Raw genomic sequence first — 17990 nt, forward strand, 5'->3', positions numbered from 1 at the left:
AGTGCATTGGAGATGTCATTGCTGCCTGCTCTTGCTCCACATAAAACATTTAGATGAACGTACTGAGAAGATGGCCTGCAGGCTTCCAGTAATGCTTAAAATTAGGTAGTAATTTTCTTTTTAAATGAGCTTTACATGCAAATAGAACTGAGCTTCCACTTCCTAAGCACCAGGTAGTTGTGTTACATTACACAAATGTGCAGGTGTCCTCTCTCGTGGTTCCCAAATTCTCCTCAGTGATGGAAGCCTTTGCTGAGTCATTCACCCAAGCAAGAGGAGGTCCCATATGCATTCACACTTTTTTCCTCCCCCCCGGGGGTCAACTGTCAGAATCATTACCAAGTCTGATATGTCTCTACCCTCGCTTAGGAACACCTAGGCTGCTGTTTGTGACTGATGAATTCAACAGGGTTGAGGAACCATGTTTGGAATTTTATTTCGCGCACGCTTTGTGAAAGAAGGGCCTCGTCATCCACAAAGCAGTGTCACTGCCAAAGAGAGATTCAGCAGGGAAATAGGCTCTCGGCCCACTGAGTCTGGCCCTTCCATTCCCATCAGCCCTCTCTAGATTCTACCAGTCATAGGGAGAACATGCCAACTCCACATGAATAGCGATCTTTGCTGCTCACCCTGTTCAGTTTCCCAATCCCCATTCCGTGTGAATTGCAGATCCTGTCCAAACTGAACAATAAATGTTTGCTTACTTGACAATTGCTTGTCCTCTGCTGAGCCCTTTGAGTTTTTTATAGTGGTCAATCACTCGATCTTCACTGCAAGAACAAACATACCATTTTAGTCCAAACAAATAAGGAACTCCCAGACACGACAATATGTCCAACCCCGATGCCACACACCGTGTGTGTGGCTTGGATCATTTGTTAACGTAATAAGACAGATCAGCTTTTCAGTCCAGTAAGCAAGTGGCTGCCATGCAGAAAATTCTGTCTGGTCTAATGTCATTTTAACTAAATGGAATAAGTTTGCATCGTTCATTCCATTGATTCTGAAACAAATGAGCTGAGCTCACACAAGTCAGTTCATATTCAATAACCAATCTGGCAAGAGATATTTTCAGGCTATCATATAAACTTCAATACTGCCAAAGAAATCAAAGGATGAAGCTGCTTTTATTTTGTACCTTTCATGAACTGAGAACTTATCAAAATCTTTTATTTCTAATAAAATAATTTTGAAGCATGGCTGCTGCATAATGTAGCGATCTTCTAAGATTTAAACTGAAAAGTAACTTAGAAATAGAAAATGCAAACAATATTTTTGATGAAGAACCTCACGTGAAACATGTTGGTTTTACTCAGCAAGGGTGAATGTATCACTGTACAGGAAAACAGATATTCCCTTACACTGGTATTAATTACACTGCAGCAATCAAAATTATGCTGGAGCAGGGAAACCAGATGAAATTAGATATGATAGAACAGAGACAAGGGACCAATGTCTTCTTATTCCTTTGATGACTCATGGATTCTGAAAAAGAACTTGTATTTGTTGTATAACATCAATATAACCCTGCAAGAAACTCCCAAAAAATATATGAATTTGATGCTGGAGTATACAAATATATTGTGACACATGATCAAAGGTTTGGTCAAAAGCAAACATTGAAAAAAATGCTCTTTTAAAGAAAGGCAAGTGGAGGTGCAGACACTTTTAGAAGGACAATTCCAGATCTTAGGCATGAGTGGTAAATGTTCGATGCATAACCAAGTTAGATAATTCGGTCAGCTTTGATTTCTTTGTCCATATTAGCTGATTTAAGTTGTAGAGGCAATGTAAAACAAAGTTACTTCAGTGAATTACAAAAGGTATTTCCAAGAAAACCTACTTGGGTTCTCCACCTGATTATAATGCAGTGATCCCCAATTGAGAGGGCATGTATGAACCATGTGAAGCCATCAGTGGGTTCACCATGAGACTCCATTCAGGAAATAATCTTTAATACTCAGTCCAGGCTAACAGAAAGACTGCCACTTGAATGAAACAGAACTTGAAAATTTCCCAGTTCCAAGTGATAATCACTTTTGAAAAAAAGAGAAGGCTGACTTTGAAAAACATTTTTATTCTTTTTCATTAACGAAATTTCTGAGTTGGCAGTGAACGCCAACAATGTACAATTTATACTTTCATTTGTTTTGCTATAAAAAATGTAGCACATAAAAAAGATTGTGACGTGCATTCATAACTGAGGGTTTGCCGGTACTATAGCGGTTAGCACGACACTATTACAGCTTGGGGTATTCTAGAGGGCAGAGTTGAATTCCAGTGCCATTCTCTAAGGAGTCCCTGTAATACCCCACGGAATGCGTGGGTTTTCTCCGGGTCCCTTCCACAGTCCAATGACGCACCAGGTGTGTTAGTTGGTCGTCGCAAGTTGTCCCATGATTAGGTTAGGGTTAGTCCAGTTGGCAGGATTCGAAGGGCTGGAAGAACCTACTCCACACTGTATTGCTAAATAAATAAGTTATGCTTCACTGGACTAAGTATAGAACTGTACTGGAACGTCAGGTCAAGAGCAAGGTGCACTGCTTAATGGAGTGAAGGTGCCAGAAGAGTAAAGCATGGGTGCGAACCGACATAAACAAAAGGACAGAGTAAAGACTTTACAGTGCAGCACCTCCACCTGGACTATCAAGTCTCGTTAATCCAACAGTTGTCATTGAACAAACCGAGTAAGCTTCATGCATCACATGGTGCAATACTAACGTTGGGTGAGTTGTGATGGGAGTCATATCACTGTAATGTAGGCCATCCAGAGCACTGAGATGCAATGAAGCAAAATTACGATTGTCTTTATGCACAAGGTTCATATTTAATATGGTCACAAATAAATGCATTTGCAATGATTCATGCATCCAAGAGGGTTTTGAAATTTCCATCCATTGTGTTTTTTCCCCCAGCAGTTTGAGCCAACTCACCAATATGCAAGTGATGGATGTTCCTGCAGTGCTCGAGTAGGAAGGGCTGGGAGCTTCTTCAGTTCTTCCCTCGCATTTTCATTACTGAAAATGGGTGCAGAATTTATCATTAGAAGATGGATGTGAATTATCACTCTCTTTACAATTGAGCTGCCATAATTATTCATTACCCACTATTTTTTTCATTTCCTGGCTGCTGTAACACGAAGGCGATACTTCCTAAAGTTGTACTGGCAAGTGAAATAATGCTCAAAATACACAGCAAGTTTGGCCAGAATTAATAAAATAGGCAGGTTTGGGTAGCATAGTGGTTAGCCCAACTGTTTACAGTTCAGGCAATCCGGGTTCAATTCCCACCACTGCCTGAAAGGAGTTTTTGTATGTTCTCCACGTGATTGTGCGGGTTTCCTCCCTCAGCCCAAAGATGCATCAGTTGGTAGGTTAATTGGCTATTGTAAATTGTCCCGTGATTAGGCTCGGATAGTGGGGGATTGGTAGGCGGTGTGGTTTGAAGGGCCTTCACACTGTATCTCAGCAAATATATAGAGAGGGGCCAGAGGGAGAGAGATAGAGAGAGAATGAAATAACATTTGAATGCGCAGAGCAAGAACTACAACGGAGTAGTATATTTATTTAAATGCTCTTACTGAATCATGTTGGTCACTGCAATTTACAGCGTGGGTACAGCTAAAACACGCATGCGCGAATGCCCGCGCGTAGGAGGACCATTCAATTCCCCACGTGATATGTTGGCCGCATGTGCTTTTGCCGCATTCTCTCAATTGATGTGAGACACTACAGATATCCCCATTTTCTAAACTAATTATGCTATGGCCTGAGATGATCATTTCCAGTACCCTGGCAACATGTCTGCTCCACGGATTGCAAAGGGACCTCCATTGCTAAGCAAAATGGCATTTAACTTTACAGTATTAAATGGTCACATGATTCAAAATTACGAGCACTCATCTCTAACACTGGGATTCCCTTGCTGTCAAATATTCTTTGGTTATTAAATGGTAATCAGATCTTCTACCCTCTGATATCTCACTGCATCCTTATAAATGGAAGCATGCAGGCAGAGATAAGAGGTTCAGATCTTGTTCAGACCAAACACCCGAATGGGACAAGAAATGTGATTCCGTGGACTTTGACCACGGAATGATTGTTTTTGCCAGATGGCGTGATTTGAGTATCTCAGAAATTGCTGATTTTCTGCGATTTTCACGCACAAGAGTCCCTAGACTGGGGGCTCCCGACCTTTGTGCCATGGACCAGTACCATGAAGCAAGGGGTCTGTGGATCCCAGGATGGGAATCCCTGCTCTAGAGTTTACAGAGAATGGTGCAAAAAAAACTCTTCTCCAGTGTACAGCGTCTGTGGGTGAAAACACCTCGTCAAAGAGAGAGGCCAGAGGAGAATGGCCAGACTGGCTCAAGCTGACAAAAAGGCGACAGTAACTCAAATAACCACACACTACAACAGTGGTGTGCAGAAGAGCATCTCCAATTGCAAAACACGTCAAACCTTGAACTGGATCAGCTACAGAAACAGAGACCGCAGATGTACTGAAATACACTCAGCAACCACTTTATTGGACCCCTCCTGTACCAAATAAGAGTGGCCACTCAGCAAGCCTGTCTGCTTTAGGTTAGGAATCAAATTTCCACATTCTCTCCATTTCCTCTGATTCCACCCAAACAGCACAAGTCATATGGACAGCTTATTGCTACTTAATGCGGGTTAATGGTTAAAAAAAGGATCAAAATTCAAAGCTCAAGGTAAAATTTATTATCAGAGTGCATACACCACATACAACCCTGAAATTCTTTTTCCTGAGGGCATCCTTAGAAAATCTGTAGAAAAGTAACTAAACAACAAATAAAGAGAAGCCCGGAAAGCGTGGCTCAGTGAAGTGCTGGAAACAAATACAACAGAGAAGTTTAAGAGGTATTTAGATGAGCAGGAAATGAAGGGACACAGACCACATTTGGGCACCATGGTCAGTACACTGTAGGCCAAGAGTATGTTCCTGCTCTACAATGTTCTACGGTCTATACTGGCAAGCATTAGGTAGAATAAATCACAGGAGTACAGTAAAAAAGGAGAATTTAACTAATAGATTTCCTCTCTAGGTGCCAGTGTGAATCTGATGGGCTGAATGGCCTTCAAGCTTTAGTTTCTCTTCAATGGAATTAAGTTTCACTCACTCTGATGACCAGTCATACCCCAATTACAAACTCAACTGCTTCAGCACTAGGAAGAGACGAAGTATTAAGCAAAACTTATGGACGGAGTGCATTCTTTTTTAAACAGAAGTTGGATCTGATTATTCATTTAGTCGAATTTGTTAACAGTTCACAGACACAGCTTTCCCCGCAATGTGTAAGCATGTTGCTCGTGTGTCTGTGGTTGTGTGTGCAGTAAAGGGCATGCCTGCTTGCCTGTCTACCAAAAATATCTGTATATTTACTTTGCCCCTTCAAAGAAAGCATCCAAATTTAAATTCCTGAGCTCAGTGTAGATCCTTTGGAAGTCCTAAACGGTACAAAACTGAGCAATGTTATCATTTTAGTAAAATAAATAGTTGCACAGGCTTTGCTTTTTAACCCTACCCACAAAGTTAAATAAATGGCAGCAGCTGACTGCCCTGATTGAATGTTTCTTAAGGCTTACTATATCATACAGCATCTAACTGCAATGTCACTTTTGTTTCTAGCAAATGAATGCTATACAAATCCACCCACTTGGAGCAAAATATGAAAGTTGAAAATGTGTAGTACCAGGATTAACACATTTTACACAAATATACCATACTTAATCCTTATTCATGTACAAACCCCTTATCATGCAATACACCGCCTCCCTTTTTACATATTCGTCATCACTAGTACATAGAATTTTTTTTGCATATTTCAAAGAACACTTCCCTCATTCATTTCATAAATTGATTTATTCCTAATTGATACTGAAAACTAGCATGCAATAAATACACTTTATGCTTAACTGAGTAGCTAATCTCAGAAGGCAAGCAAATAATTTATAGTGCATCATGATCTCACCTAACCACTTTAGATCAAATGGTCTAACATGACAGAAAAAAACTACAATCAGAGCAAATGGCAATACAAGCATTTCCCTGTTTAGATAGATAGATAGATAGATATTTTATTCATCCCCATGGGGAAATTCAACTTTTTTTCCAATGTCCCATACACTTGTAGCAAAACTAATTACATACAATACTTAACTCAGTAAAAAATATGATATGCATCTAAATCACTATCTCAAAAAGCATTAATAATAGCTTTTAAAAAGTTCTTAAGTCCTGGCGGTAGAATTGTAAAGCCTAAAGGCATTGGGGAGTATTGACCTCTTCATCCTGTCTGAGGAGCATTGCATCGATAGTAACTTGTCGCTGAAACTGCTTCTCTGTCTCTGGATGGTGCTATGTAGAGGATGTTCAGGGTTTTCCATAATTGACCGTAGCCTACTCAGCGCCCTTCGCTCAGCTACCGATGTTAAACTCTCCAGTACTTTGCCCACGACAGAGCCCGCCTTCCTTACCAGCTTATTAAGACGTGAGGCATCCCTCTTCTTAATGCTTCCTCCCCAACACGCCACCACAAAGAAGAGGGCGCTCTCCACAACTGACCTATAGAACATCTTCAGCATCTCACTACAGACATTGAATGACGCCAACCTTCTTAGGAAGTACAGTCGACTCTGTGCCTTCCTGCACAAGGCATCTGTGTTGGCAGTCCAGTCTAGCTTCTCGTCTAACTGTACTCCCAGATACTTGTAGGTCTTAACCTGCTCCACACATTCTCCATTAATGATCACTGGCTCCATATGAGGCCTAGATCTCCTAAAGTCCACCACCATCTCCTTGGTCTTGGTGATATTGAGACGCAGGTAGTTTGAGTTGCACCATATCACAAAGTCCTGTATCAGTTTCCTATACTCCTCCTCCTGTCCATTCCTGACACACCCCACTATGGCCGTGTCATCAGCGAACTTCTGCACATGGCAACAGGACAGTGCTCCAGCAGCAAACTTGAATGGATTGCATTTTCCCCACTTGGGCTAAGTTAACCCTCCTAAAGAAACCAATGACACAGGGCAGATTTCGATTAAGAGGAAATTCTATAAGTAAATAACCTCTTTCAAGAGAAAAGCATGCTTTGCCACTTTGTGCATCTACCATTCAGCTGCCTGGTCTGTAAGTACTTCCACGTTTGGGTTTCTACCTCAGTTTTGCAATAGTTTAAAAAAAAATTTACTCTAAGGCATTATTTGCTTGGAAAAGAGCTATCTAACAGGGCAACACACACAAAATGCTGGTGGAACACAACAGGCCAGGCAGCATCTATAAGAAGCACTGTCGACGTTTCGGGCCGAGACCCGTCGACAGTGCTTCTCCTTATAGATGCTGCCTGGCCTGCTGTGTTCCACCAGCATTTTGTGTGTGTTGTTTGAATTTCCAGCATCTGCAGATTTCCTCGTGTTTGCTAACTAACAGGGCATTTGCTTTTCAAAGCAGTCACAAGAATTACCGGTAATGCTAGATTATTTCTGACCTCAGCTCTGGTGTTCCTGATATTAAAGGAGACAACTAAGAGTTTTATAAGTATAATAAGACAATAAAATCTAAAGAGTGAGACAATGTTCCCTCTTAAGTATGCACACGTACGAAGAAGTGTACACAAAAGGTTGTCACCTTTTAACACAATTGTACACAATCACATTTCCTTTTCTGATGAGGATGGTGTAAACAATACGGAATTTGCAATGATATGTCTGCGAATCTTAGAACCTTATTTATACTGTTTTTATTGAAGTAATTATTATTCACTGTCAAATTCCAAAGAAGCAAACTGCATGAAGTGCAAAAGAACTTCTAGTTCATTTAAAGCAGAATGGCTTAGTGAGACAGTAGATACTGCTGCACCAAAAGCTCATGAGATCAAGAACATGCAGCTAAGAAATACAATACAGAAACTGGTATTACCAGCATGTATTGCTGTGATGCACAAGTTGCTGGAGGATTTGCAAGTGGGAAGAAGGGGAGTGATATTTGGAAACAACTTTCTAAAAGCATCAGTCAGCAAGCAAATCACATGTGGATGGTGTGAAAAAGCTCTGGAGAGGAAATCCTTCATTGCTCGCTATAACCCTGCTACCTATGTTTTGTGAGAGTGCAGATGAACAACAACAGCGAAAGCGATCAAACCCAGAGGAGATCAAAGTTCTTATTGACAGTTCTTTCTTTTAAACAATGAACAGCAAACTAGATGTGCTAGTTTATTATCGGAATAGCTTCAGGTTTACTTCCACTTTAAAATTCAGTGCACATGTTGTTGTCCCTGGGCAAAAAATTGCACAGCACAAGATTTTTGCACACACTGGTCATTACAGATTTGAGGGGACATTGGGGTGAGGTATATTCCAGTAAAGTGTGCAAAAGACAACATACTGTGCAAATACAAAAGAAAGAAAAATAATGAGAATAATAAATAAATAATCAATAAATATTGACAACTTGAGATGAAGAGCCTTGAAAGCAGGGATTCCCAAACTGGGATCCATGGACCCCTCGGTTAAAGGTACAGATCCACATTATAAAAAGGTTGGGAAACTCTGCTTGAAAATGAGTCCGTAGGTTGTGGGAACCGTTCACAAGTGAAGTTATCCCCTCTGGTTCAAGAGCCTGACGGTTGAGGGGTAATAACTTTTCCTGAACCTGGAGGTGTGAGTCCCGAGGCTCATGTACATTCTTTCTCTGAAGGCAGTAGCACGAAGGGAACAGGACGACACATGTTGGTGATAATAAACTTGATTCTGATCTCTGATAATGTTATCAGGTCTCTGATAATGGATGCTGCTTTCCTGCGACAATGCACCCGTGAAGAGATGGGCCATATTCACTACTTTTTGTAGGATTTTCTATTCAAGGGCATTGGCGTTTCCATACCAGACTGTGATGCAGCCTGTCAATACACTCTCCACCATACATCTGTAGAAGTTTGTCAAAGTGTTAGGTGCCATGCTAAATCTTTGCCAACTCCTAAGTAGAGGTGCTATCATGCTTTCTTCATAATTCCACTCACATGCTGGGCCCAGGACAGGTCCTCTGAAATGATAACACTGAGAAATTTAAAGTTTCTGACCCTCTTCACCTCTGATTCCCTGATGAGGACTGGCTCATGGACCTTTGGTTTTCTCCTCCTTCTCCCTTGCACACATTGGATAGGATGTTGTCGTTGTGGCATCACTCAGACAGATTTTCAATCTCCCTCCTATTTGTTGATTTGTCACCACCATTGACTCAGCCTATAACATAAGTGTTGTCAGTAAACTTAAGCCCAAGGAAATCTGCAGATGCTGGAAATTCAAGCAACACACAAAATGCTGGTGGAACGCAGCGGGCCAGGCAGCATCTATAGGGAGAAGTGCAGTCAACGCTTTGGGCCAAGACCCTTCCTCAGGACTAACTGAAAGAAGAGATAGTAAGAGATTTGAGAGTGGGAGGGGGAGGGGGAAATCCGAAATGATAGGAGAATTTGAGAGTCTCCCCCTCCCACTCTCAAATCTCTTACTATCTCTTCTTTCAGTAGTTTTATGCACACAAAATATACTTTCAAAGCCTGCTGTCCCATTTATATTATTTACATTTTGCAAGCATTTTCAAATCACAAGATTCAATTGACTGTACAATCAAATAGAGCACAGTAATCTAAGATTTACATTACTAGGTCATCAGTAATTGAAATCAGACTTGACATCAGTAATTTAAGTCAGAATCTTAACTAATTGTTTTAGATTCATAAACCAACCACCACTTTAATATCGTTAGAGTGGCCTACACCCTGGATTGATTCAAATTATTATTTGAATTGCTTGACAATTCGAGTGTGGCTTTCAACAGAGGCCAACACAACAATCTTTCAGTCCTATCAGAAGGGTTAGCAGCAACAAATATCCAAATGTCTCTTACTAGCACACTATAATTTAAACCTTTTAAAGTTCACCTATGAATTCAACACTAAAGTCAGTGTTTTACACACCACAGATCAACCTAATCCCCCAATCATTTTTGGAAGCCAAGTCACTGGGTACATTTAAAGTGGGGGTTGATCAGTTCTGATTAGTAAGGGTGTCAAAGGTTACAGTGAGAATGCAGAAAAATGGGGTTGAGGGGAATAGTAAATTAGCCATGATGGAATAGCAGAGCAGACTCAATGGGCCAAATGGCCTAATTCTGTTCCTATGTCTCATATTCGGATCAATGTGACTAACAACAATATAAACATATTATGCATTCAGTTTTCATGTATTGACTAAAATTAAAGTTGTACAAGATGTTGGTGAGGCTGGATTTAGAGTATGTTTACAGTTATGGTCATCTACATACAGGACATATATCAATAAACTTGAAAGAATGAAGAGAATATTTGCAAGGATGTTGCCAGGACATGAAAACCTGAGATATAGGGAAAGTCTGAAGAGCTTAAGACTTTATTCCACAAAGTGGAGGAGAATGAAGGAAGAATATAACATACAGGGAGGTACACAAAGTTATGAGGGGTTTAGACAGACTTGAACTAGATATCATAGGTTTAGGGTGAAAGGTGAACTATTCAGAGAAATCTGAGTAAACTTCTTCACTCAGGGAATGGTGCAAGTGCGGAATGAGTTGCTAGCACAAGAGGTAGATTGGGCTTCAACTGTAACATTTAAGAGAAGTTTGGATAGGTACATGATGAGAGGGGTATAGAGGGATATGGTCCAGGTGCAGGTAGATAGGATTAGGCTGAAGATCAGAACAATGTGGACTGAATGGGCTAAAGAGACTTTCGATTTTGTTGTGCTCCTTTGCTCTGTAAAATTAATCACTTCAATAACTGTGCATCTCCGTGCAGAGACACGTGTTTCTCTTACTACCTTTCCCTTTTCATCTCTGCAAGCACCATGGAAACATATTGAAATATTAATTCTCAACATTATTGAAATTTATGAAAAGCACTTTGGAGGAACTGTAAACTTCAGGATAATTTGAATCTGACAGATTGTACATTGTCACAATGCATTTAGCATGACCAGAACAGAGGGAAACTTCCTGCACAGTATATTCTGTTTGATTCTTAAAAGCGCAAATTAACCTTTGCAATAGCCATGCGAAAAAAAAATCACAGCTTGTAGGCTTTACCCTGAGCTGCATATGGTATAAATGAAAGAAACAAAAACATTTTTCCATGATCGTTGAGTAAATGATCAAATGATGACATTGCAATCAACATTAGACCAATGCGGCATTAGAAATACTCCACTCCAGGGAACAGAATAGAAAAAGCAACAAATGATTATATGAGAAACTAAATATCTTAAGGATGTTACTAATAACTATGTGCATCATAGTTAGGTAGTTTTCAATCAAATAATTTGGGCCCATGACATTTTACGGGGAGCGACTATAGTAATAATATTAACCAAGATGCCAGGGGAATTTGCTTTCAGAAGAAATTTTCTGAAAGGCTTATTTATCAGCATTTACATGAACATTGCACTACCTACTAAATGTCTTCTACACTGAAATTATGAAGTATTTATTCATTACAGCAAATGTGAATAAGTGTTGCAGATACACAACAGGTTATGTAGCATTTGCAAAGATCAGTGTCAATGGCCCTTCATCAGAACTAGGAAAAGATGAAAACTAAGTCTGCTTTTAAACTGAAGCGGGTGGAGTGAAAAAATTAAACATGTTTTCCCCCAAATTTCTAACGTCTGCAGGTTTTTGCTTTTCAGAAGTGTGAAATGAGATTTTTTTCTGCCTATTACAGTACAAGTTTCAGATGCAGTCATCCAATGTTGGTGAAGCAGTATTCAATAGTAGGGTTAAGCAAGCAAAAATCTCCCTTTTCTTCCTTACACAGATCTTGCTCTTATGAACAGTATGCACCTATGGTTCCTTTAAAACAACAAATTATTAGCCATGACTAAAATTAAGTATTTAATATAAACGGTTGAATTGAAACCTTTGTAAAAACCTTGAAACCTTCACTAGTTTAAAATGCGATCTTACTTGGATCTTGCCACAGCCAGGAAAATTAGCTTTCTTGTGTTTACGCTTCTACATATTTGCCCCTACTTTATGTAGGGCCGTGCATCGGGAGACCATCCCATTTTGGAGAGGTTTACCACTTCATTCTGTTTCTATTTTCCAATGCAAATGAAAGCCAGATTTGGATTTCACCACTGCCAGATGGGCTTCCTAAGGCTTAGAAAACGAACAATAAAAATAAAAGCCAGAACTTCTGGCTCCAAGAGAGCAGCATTTTTATCTACCCTACTGTGGGTTAGGGTGAAGTAGGAGACTTCAAGGAAGCCTTTGGTCTCCAGCCTGTTTATTGCTGTCTCTCACCAATCTGTCAGGATTGTCACCTCCTTTCACGGGTGATTCACAATCTGCTCAGTATTCTGCTGTTAAACGACAGCCTTCCCTTTATCCTGCTGGAAATACTGTGGGCAACAGTTCTTAATCATAGATCAATGCATTAGATTCAGCTATTGTGTAACCAGGAAATAAAGGCGGCCAAATATCAAAGTTTATTTAATTTCTGTATGCTCAAATACCAGGTCAGGCATGAAGGAGACACGACTGTCTCCATATAAAACAACTGCTGGTGATCTGATTAAATGCCTTTTTTATATACACACATAAGCACAAGCAGAACTCACTGAGTGAGGAGGAAGTTCAATGAAAGGAACAATTTAACTGATGTTTTAAGGGAAACCTTCATCAACAGGTGCCAAGTATTCAATTGTCAAAGTGAACAATAAGTTATTTATTCCATTAGCCACCTTGTCTTTATTCTGCTCTGACCTAATAATTACAATGTTTTTACATTTGAAAAATGATTGGTGACAAGTTTGTGCACTGACATCAAGGAATTACCCATGTGTGTTCAGCAGGGGACCTGTGAACTCAGAAATATTAACAGAACAAGGCAATATTCAGCTGGTACAAAAAGGCCAGAAAATCAAAATGCTTTGTACAGTAATCCCATTACAGATTGCTGCTAGTGGCAGATAAACAGACTCCCCCCCCCCCCCCCCATTTTGCCAAAAGGAAAGTAACAATACAACAGCGGGCGCTAAGGTAACAACATGTCCTTACAATCTGGTTTCCACATTCCTGGCAATCAGCTGCTGTCCTCCCTCCAGAAATTTATATTGCCACTAGCCCTGTGAAATGTGCCAGCGTGTAAAATTTCAAACCTTGAAGAATTCAGACAAAGTATAAGCTGATGAATGCATATATATTAATCAACAAATTTTGAAACCATGTCCAAGTTGAATTAAAGTTCACTGAATTATTAGTTACCTATTATAGGGAATTGCGTGAGAATAAAGTTATATGAGAGCAATTTGAACTGCACTGTAACTGTTAGATACTAATGAAATTGGTTACTTGGAAGATTGAAAATAGCTATTACCACAGAGGGCAAAGTCAAAAGAGATCAGACTTATTACTTGATAGTTTTGATGCTGTTATTTTATTTGACTAGTGGCACACAAAAATATACTGACAGGACCTCTGATCGCTCACTTGCATTACATTTGATTAAAAAAAGATTTACTTATGCAGTGCAATGTTATCATTTATAGGCTAACTGTGTCTATATTCCAGACTGAGATTTTCACATATTGAATGCAATAACTATCACTTTTGAGAAATTAACATGCTTTCATTTTAAGCTAAATTCAAAATTAATACGTAACTATATGCTACTCATTTCATTTATTTCGATCGAAATCACTTTCATACTAGCTTCCTGTTGTCTCTGGAGGACTTGGTTGTGAGTTTTCAGCGATGGGTGTCACATAATCTGATTCTTCCTCTCTGTGCTTGTGCAATAAAATACAGCTGTTTGTTAAATGCAGTGTTATGGTCTTATAATATTTCTTACAACTTTAAGGGGTTCAGCTGCATCTGCAGCCCCCCTACCTCTTCACCCCAAGGTCATTTGTCATCTTTAGTTAAAAAGCTGAAGTATTATGCTTCAGGTACTTCAGTGGAACATCCCTTCCCTCTCAGGAGAACAACTTGGTCACTTTGTGAAGATATGGCCACAGAAATTGAGCTCAAATTTTTAAAATCATCAAATCATAGATCATTTAAGAACTGAAATGTTAAAACGTCAAAATGTAATTGGTACTGTGGTTAAGGCTTACAAGGGAGAAGGGGAGAGAACAGTGTTAAAATATAAACAATAAATTTCATCATTTTGCCTAAATAATGATGAAGGACTATAATATATTTACAAGTCAGGATGGTGTGTGACCTGGGGGATGTTGTTATTCTTACTTTTGTAGGCGTTAGATGTAATGAATTAGAAAGGTGCCATGAAGAAGCCTTAATATGTTGCTCTAATTATGTCGACAGTACACATTATAGCTAAAATGCACCAGTGATGGAGGGCATAAATAAAATGGTGGAAGGGTGGCCAATAAAGGATACTTTTTCCTGAAATTTTAGTTTTCATGCAGTTTAAATTATAACCATCTGGACAAATGTTAAGTATTCCATCACCCCCTTGCCTTATACCTTGGGAATAGCACAAGCACTTGGTGTGTCAATCCTGAATATCTAGATTAGTGGTCACCAACCTTTTTAAGCCCAAGATCCCCTACCTCGGCCTTAGTGAAAAGCAAGATCGACCCCAGATCGATTAGTTACATGCATGCGCACCGGGGCAGAAAAGACCGGAAGTAAACCACCGCAACCCGGAAGTAGAAATAATGTATAAACACCAGGGGTACCCGCCCTTGTTTGCACCGCTGACCGGTTTAATATTGACAATATTCTTGCAGACCGGCTGACGGGGGGGTGGGGTGTTAAACACGACTAGAATACAGTGATACTCAAAGTAGGTTCCTTATGTCCGGTCTATTCCGCAATTTAGTTTTCGTGGCGCTCAGCTGCTGTCTCACTTGCTCACGTTTTTTCTGCTGAAAAAACTCATTGGGTTTGTCTTTAAGTGCACGGTGCTTGGACTCAGGGTACTGAAGCAGTTTTGAGTGCTTCATTGACTCATTAGACAGCCTCCGAGCCCAAACTCCAGCCTCCTGCCCGCCCACCGCCAGACGCCTTGGCCAGGTGCGGTTGGTCGTGGGCGGTGTGAGAGAACAAGGTCAGGGCCGGAAGTCCCCATGCCGGGGCCGCAGCGGTCGCAGTCCGGAGGGAGCGAGCGATGGAGCGAGGAGTGCAACAGGGCGCGTGCGCGCCTCCCTTGTAGGATCTACCGGCCGACAAAAGTTTGTTTCAGTAGATCGCAGCGAGGTAGCTGCTACTTACGAAACACTGAGCCCGAATGAGGTCTGTGAATATTTTAGCACCGGGTTCCCCACGAACATTCGGTGTGGTAAACAGGTTTCGAGGCCGCACCCATCTGTCCGCGCTCCAGGCCGGTAGCAACGGCACTTCTCGCCAGCCGCGTGAGGTGGCCAGTGATCCCTGGCACAAGTGTGCCACTGCGTTTAGGCGACTTATGGCCTCGCGTGGGTTCAAGTTCAACAGTAGGTGTGACAGGGAATGAGGAAAAGTGCAGCTGACTCATATAATTTCCTCGCGGCCCGGTGGTTGTGAACCACTGAAGTACACTGTGTAGTGCGGGGGAGCTACACGCATGCACACTGGGCAGAAAGAACGGAACTAAAACCCTGCAACCTGGAAACAATCTCTCAATAGTACTTATGTATTTATTTTTCTTCTTTTTTTTCGGGATCAACTGAGAAAGTCTCAAAGATCAACGGGTTGGCGACCACTAATCTAGATGCTCTTTGGCCCACGGTATTGAAGTAGGTGGGTACAACTGAGTTCCTGCTCATCACGACCACAGGATGTTGAAGTTTTGTGAGGGGGAGGAGGGGACGAGTGAGTTGCATAGGGATTGGTAGCATGGTTACAGCAAAAAGTGTAGGCTAGAGATTTCACTTTTGTTGGATGTGGTCATTTGCTGACATGGCTGGTATAAGACCAGATATAGGAGCAGAATTAGGCCACTGGCCCATTGAGTCTGCTTCGCCATTTCATCATGGCTCATCCATTTTCCCTCTCAGCCCTAATATCCTGCCTTCTCCCCGTATCCTTTCATGCCCTGACCATTCAAGAATCTATCAACCTCTGCCTTAAATATATATAAAGACTTGGCCTCCACAGCTGCCTATGGCAACAAATTCTACAGATTTGCCACCCTCTGGCTAAAGAAATTCCTCACCTTCGTTCTAAAAAAGACACCTCTTTATTCTGAGGCTGTGTCCTCCCAACCTAGACTCTCCCACCATCAGGAACATCCTCTCCACATCAATGTTCCCTCTAAGGTGTGTGCATGCACACATCTTTCGCTACTAGTCTACAAAGGAATTAAAACTGCGCACAAAAGGTTTTCACCCTTTACCTCATTGGCATGTTAATTATACTTCATGATCATAAACAATCACATTTCCTTTTCCAGTTTCTGATGTGGATAATGTTGACAACATGGAGCTTGTGATGATTTGTCTGCAGATGTTAGAACTGCCTTATATATACTGCTTTTGTTTAAGAAATCATACAGTGTGCACATGTTGTCACTGGGCAAAAAAAAATTGCACAGCACAAGATCTTTGTGCACACTGGTCATTCCAAATCAGGGGGAACATTGCTCCACATCCACCATCATACCAAGGACTTTCAACATTCGATAGGTTACAGTTGCCACCCCTCATTGTTGTGAATTCCAGTGAATACAGGCCCAGAGCAATCAAATGCCCTTCATATGACAAGCCATTTAATCCTGGAAATCATCTTAGTGAACCCCCTTTGAATCATCTTCAATGTGAGCACATCCTTTCCTAGATAAGGGGTCCAAAACTGCTCATAATACACTAAATGAGGCCTCACCAACCAGTGCTTTATAAAGCCTCAACATTACATGCTCGCTTTTATATTCTAGTCCTCTCAAAATAAATGTTAACACTGCATTTCAATAGGTACATTTAATGTCAGAGAAATACAGCCTGAAATTCTTTTTCTTCACAAACATCCATTTGCCTTCCTCATCATGAATGAATGTATGAATGTTACTTACTGTCCCAAGGCATATTGCGTTGTGTAGAGACAGAGAGACAAATACACATGAGCACGTGTGGCGCATGGATATGATGCATGTAATGTGAAGCACATGCTGCCAAGTGCATGGCAGCATTGACATTGCAGACCACACTCAAAACATGCATATGCTTTTTATTAAAACAAAGTGTTGATATAAAAGCACAGCATCCCAATAAATATGGGTCATGTTACCAATCTGGAAACATAAATCATAGAAGCTCAGTAATCAGAGAATATTCATCCCTCTGTTGTATGAAAATTATTCAAATGAAGTCTAGATTATTTCGCGTAACCTACATAAAAGCAGTTTACATAAGATGTCACTTCTAAACTAGGTCAAAGTTAGAATTCCCAAGTTAGTAAAGACATTTCTTGCTGCTGCAAGAAATAGGTCCCCTTATTATAATTTGCTCTTTGGTATTTTGAAAAAGATTCCTATAATTCCCACAAACCTATGCATACTTGCATTGTAACTAAGCAAAAACATATATAAAATATTAAAAATAAGTGGTAAATCATAGCAAATTAAAACTGTGGTGATATTCAACTAAGTGCCCAGAGACTGGTATACAGATTGGAAGGTAGGCATTGCTAATTCTGCTTCCAAGGACAGCACAGAAAGAGTTCTGATCACATTGTTTTCCAGAATTCCTGTATCCAGCTGCAAAATTTCAGTGCTTAGAGAATGAGGAGAAATTATAACAGAATTTAGAAGCCTACACAAGTTTATTAATATTGCATTCGAGCAAACAGCTGGAACGATTTTAAAACAATAGCATTAAAAATATAAATACACAAGAGAAAATCTGCAGATGTTGCAAATCTGAACAACACACACAAAGTACTGGAGGAACTCAGCAGGCCAGGCAGCCTCTATGGAAAAGCGTACAATCAACGTT

General features: G+C 40.5%; 1 protein-coding gene across 5 annotated transcripts in view; it reads right to left on the bottom strand.

The window, feature by feature from the left end:
* Positions 1–17990, bottom strand: part of LOC140741871 (FERM domain-containing protein 4B-like) — a 316280-nt gene that overhangs the window by 67260 nt on the left and 231030 nt on the right. For all 5 annotated transcript variants that reach the window (XM_073072370.1, XM_073072368.1, XM_073072369.1 and 2 more), the window contains exons 8-9: positions 2934–3017; positions 705–770 (exon numbers count right to left, since the gene is read on the bottom strand). In XM_073072370.1, coding sequence (XP_072928471.1) covers positions 705–770; positions 2934–3017 — 150 coding nt within the window. The remainder of the gene's footprint in view (positions 1–704; positions 771–2933; positions 3018–17990) is intronic.

This window comes from Hemitrygon akajei, chromosome 19 (genome assembly GCF_048418815.1).
Source record: "Hemitrygon akajei chromosome 19, sHemAka1.3, whole genome shotgun sequence".
Taxonomy (NCBI): domain Eukaryota; kingdom Metazoa; phylum Chordata; class Chondrichthyes; order Myliobatiformes; family Dasyatidae; genus Hemitrygon; species Hemitrygon akajei.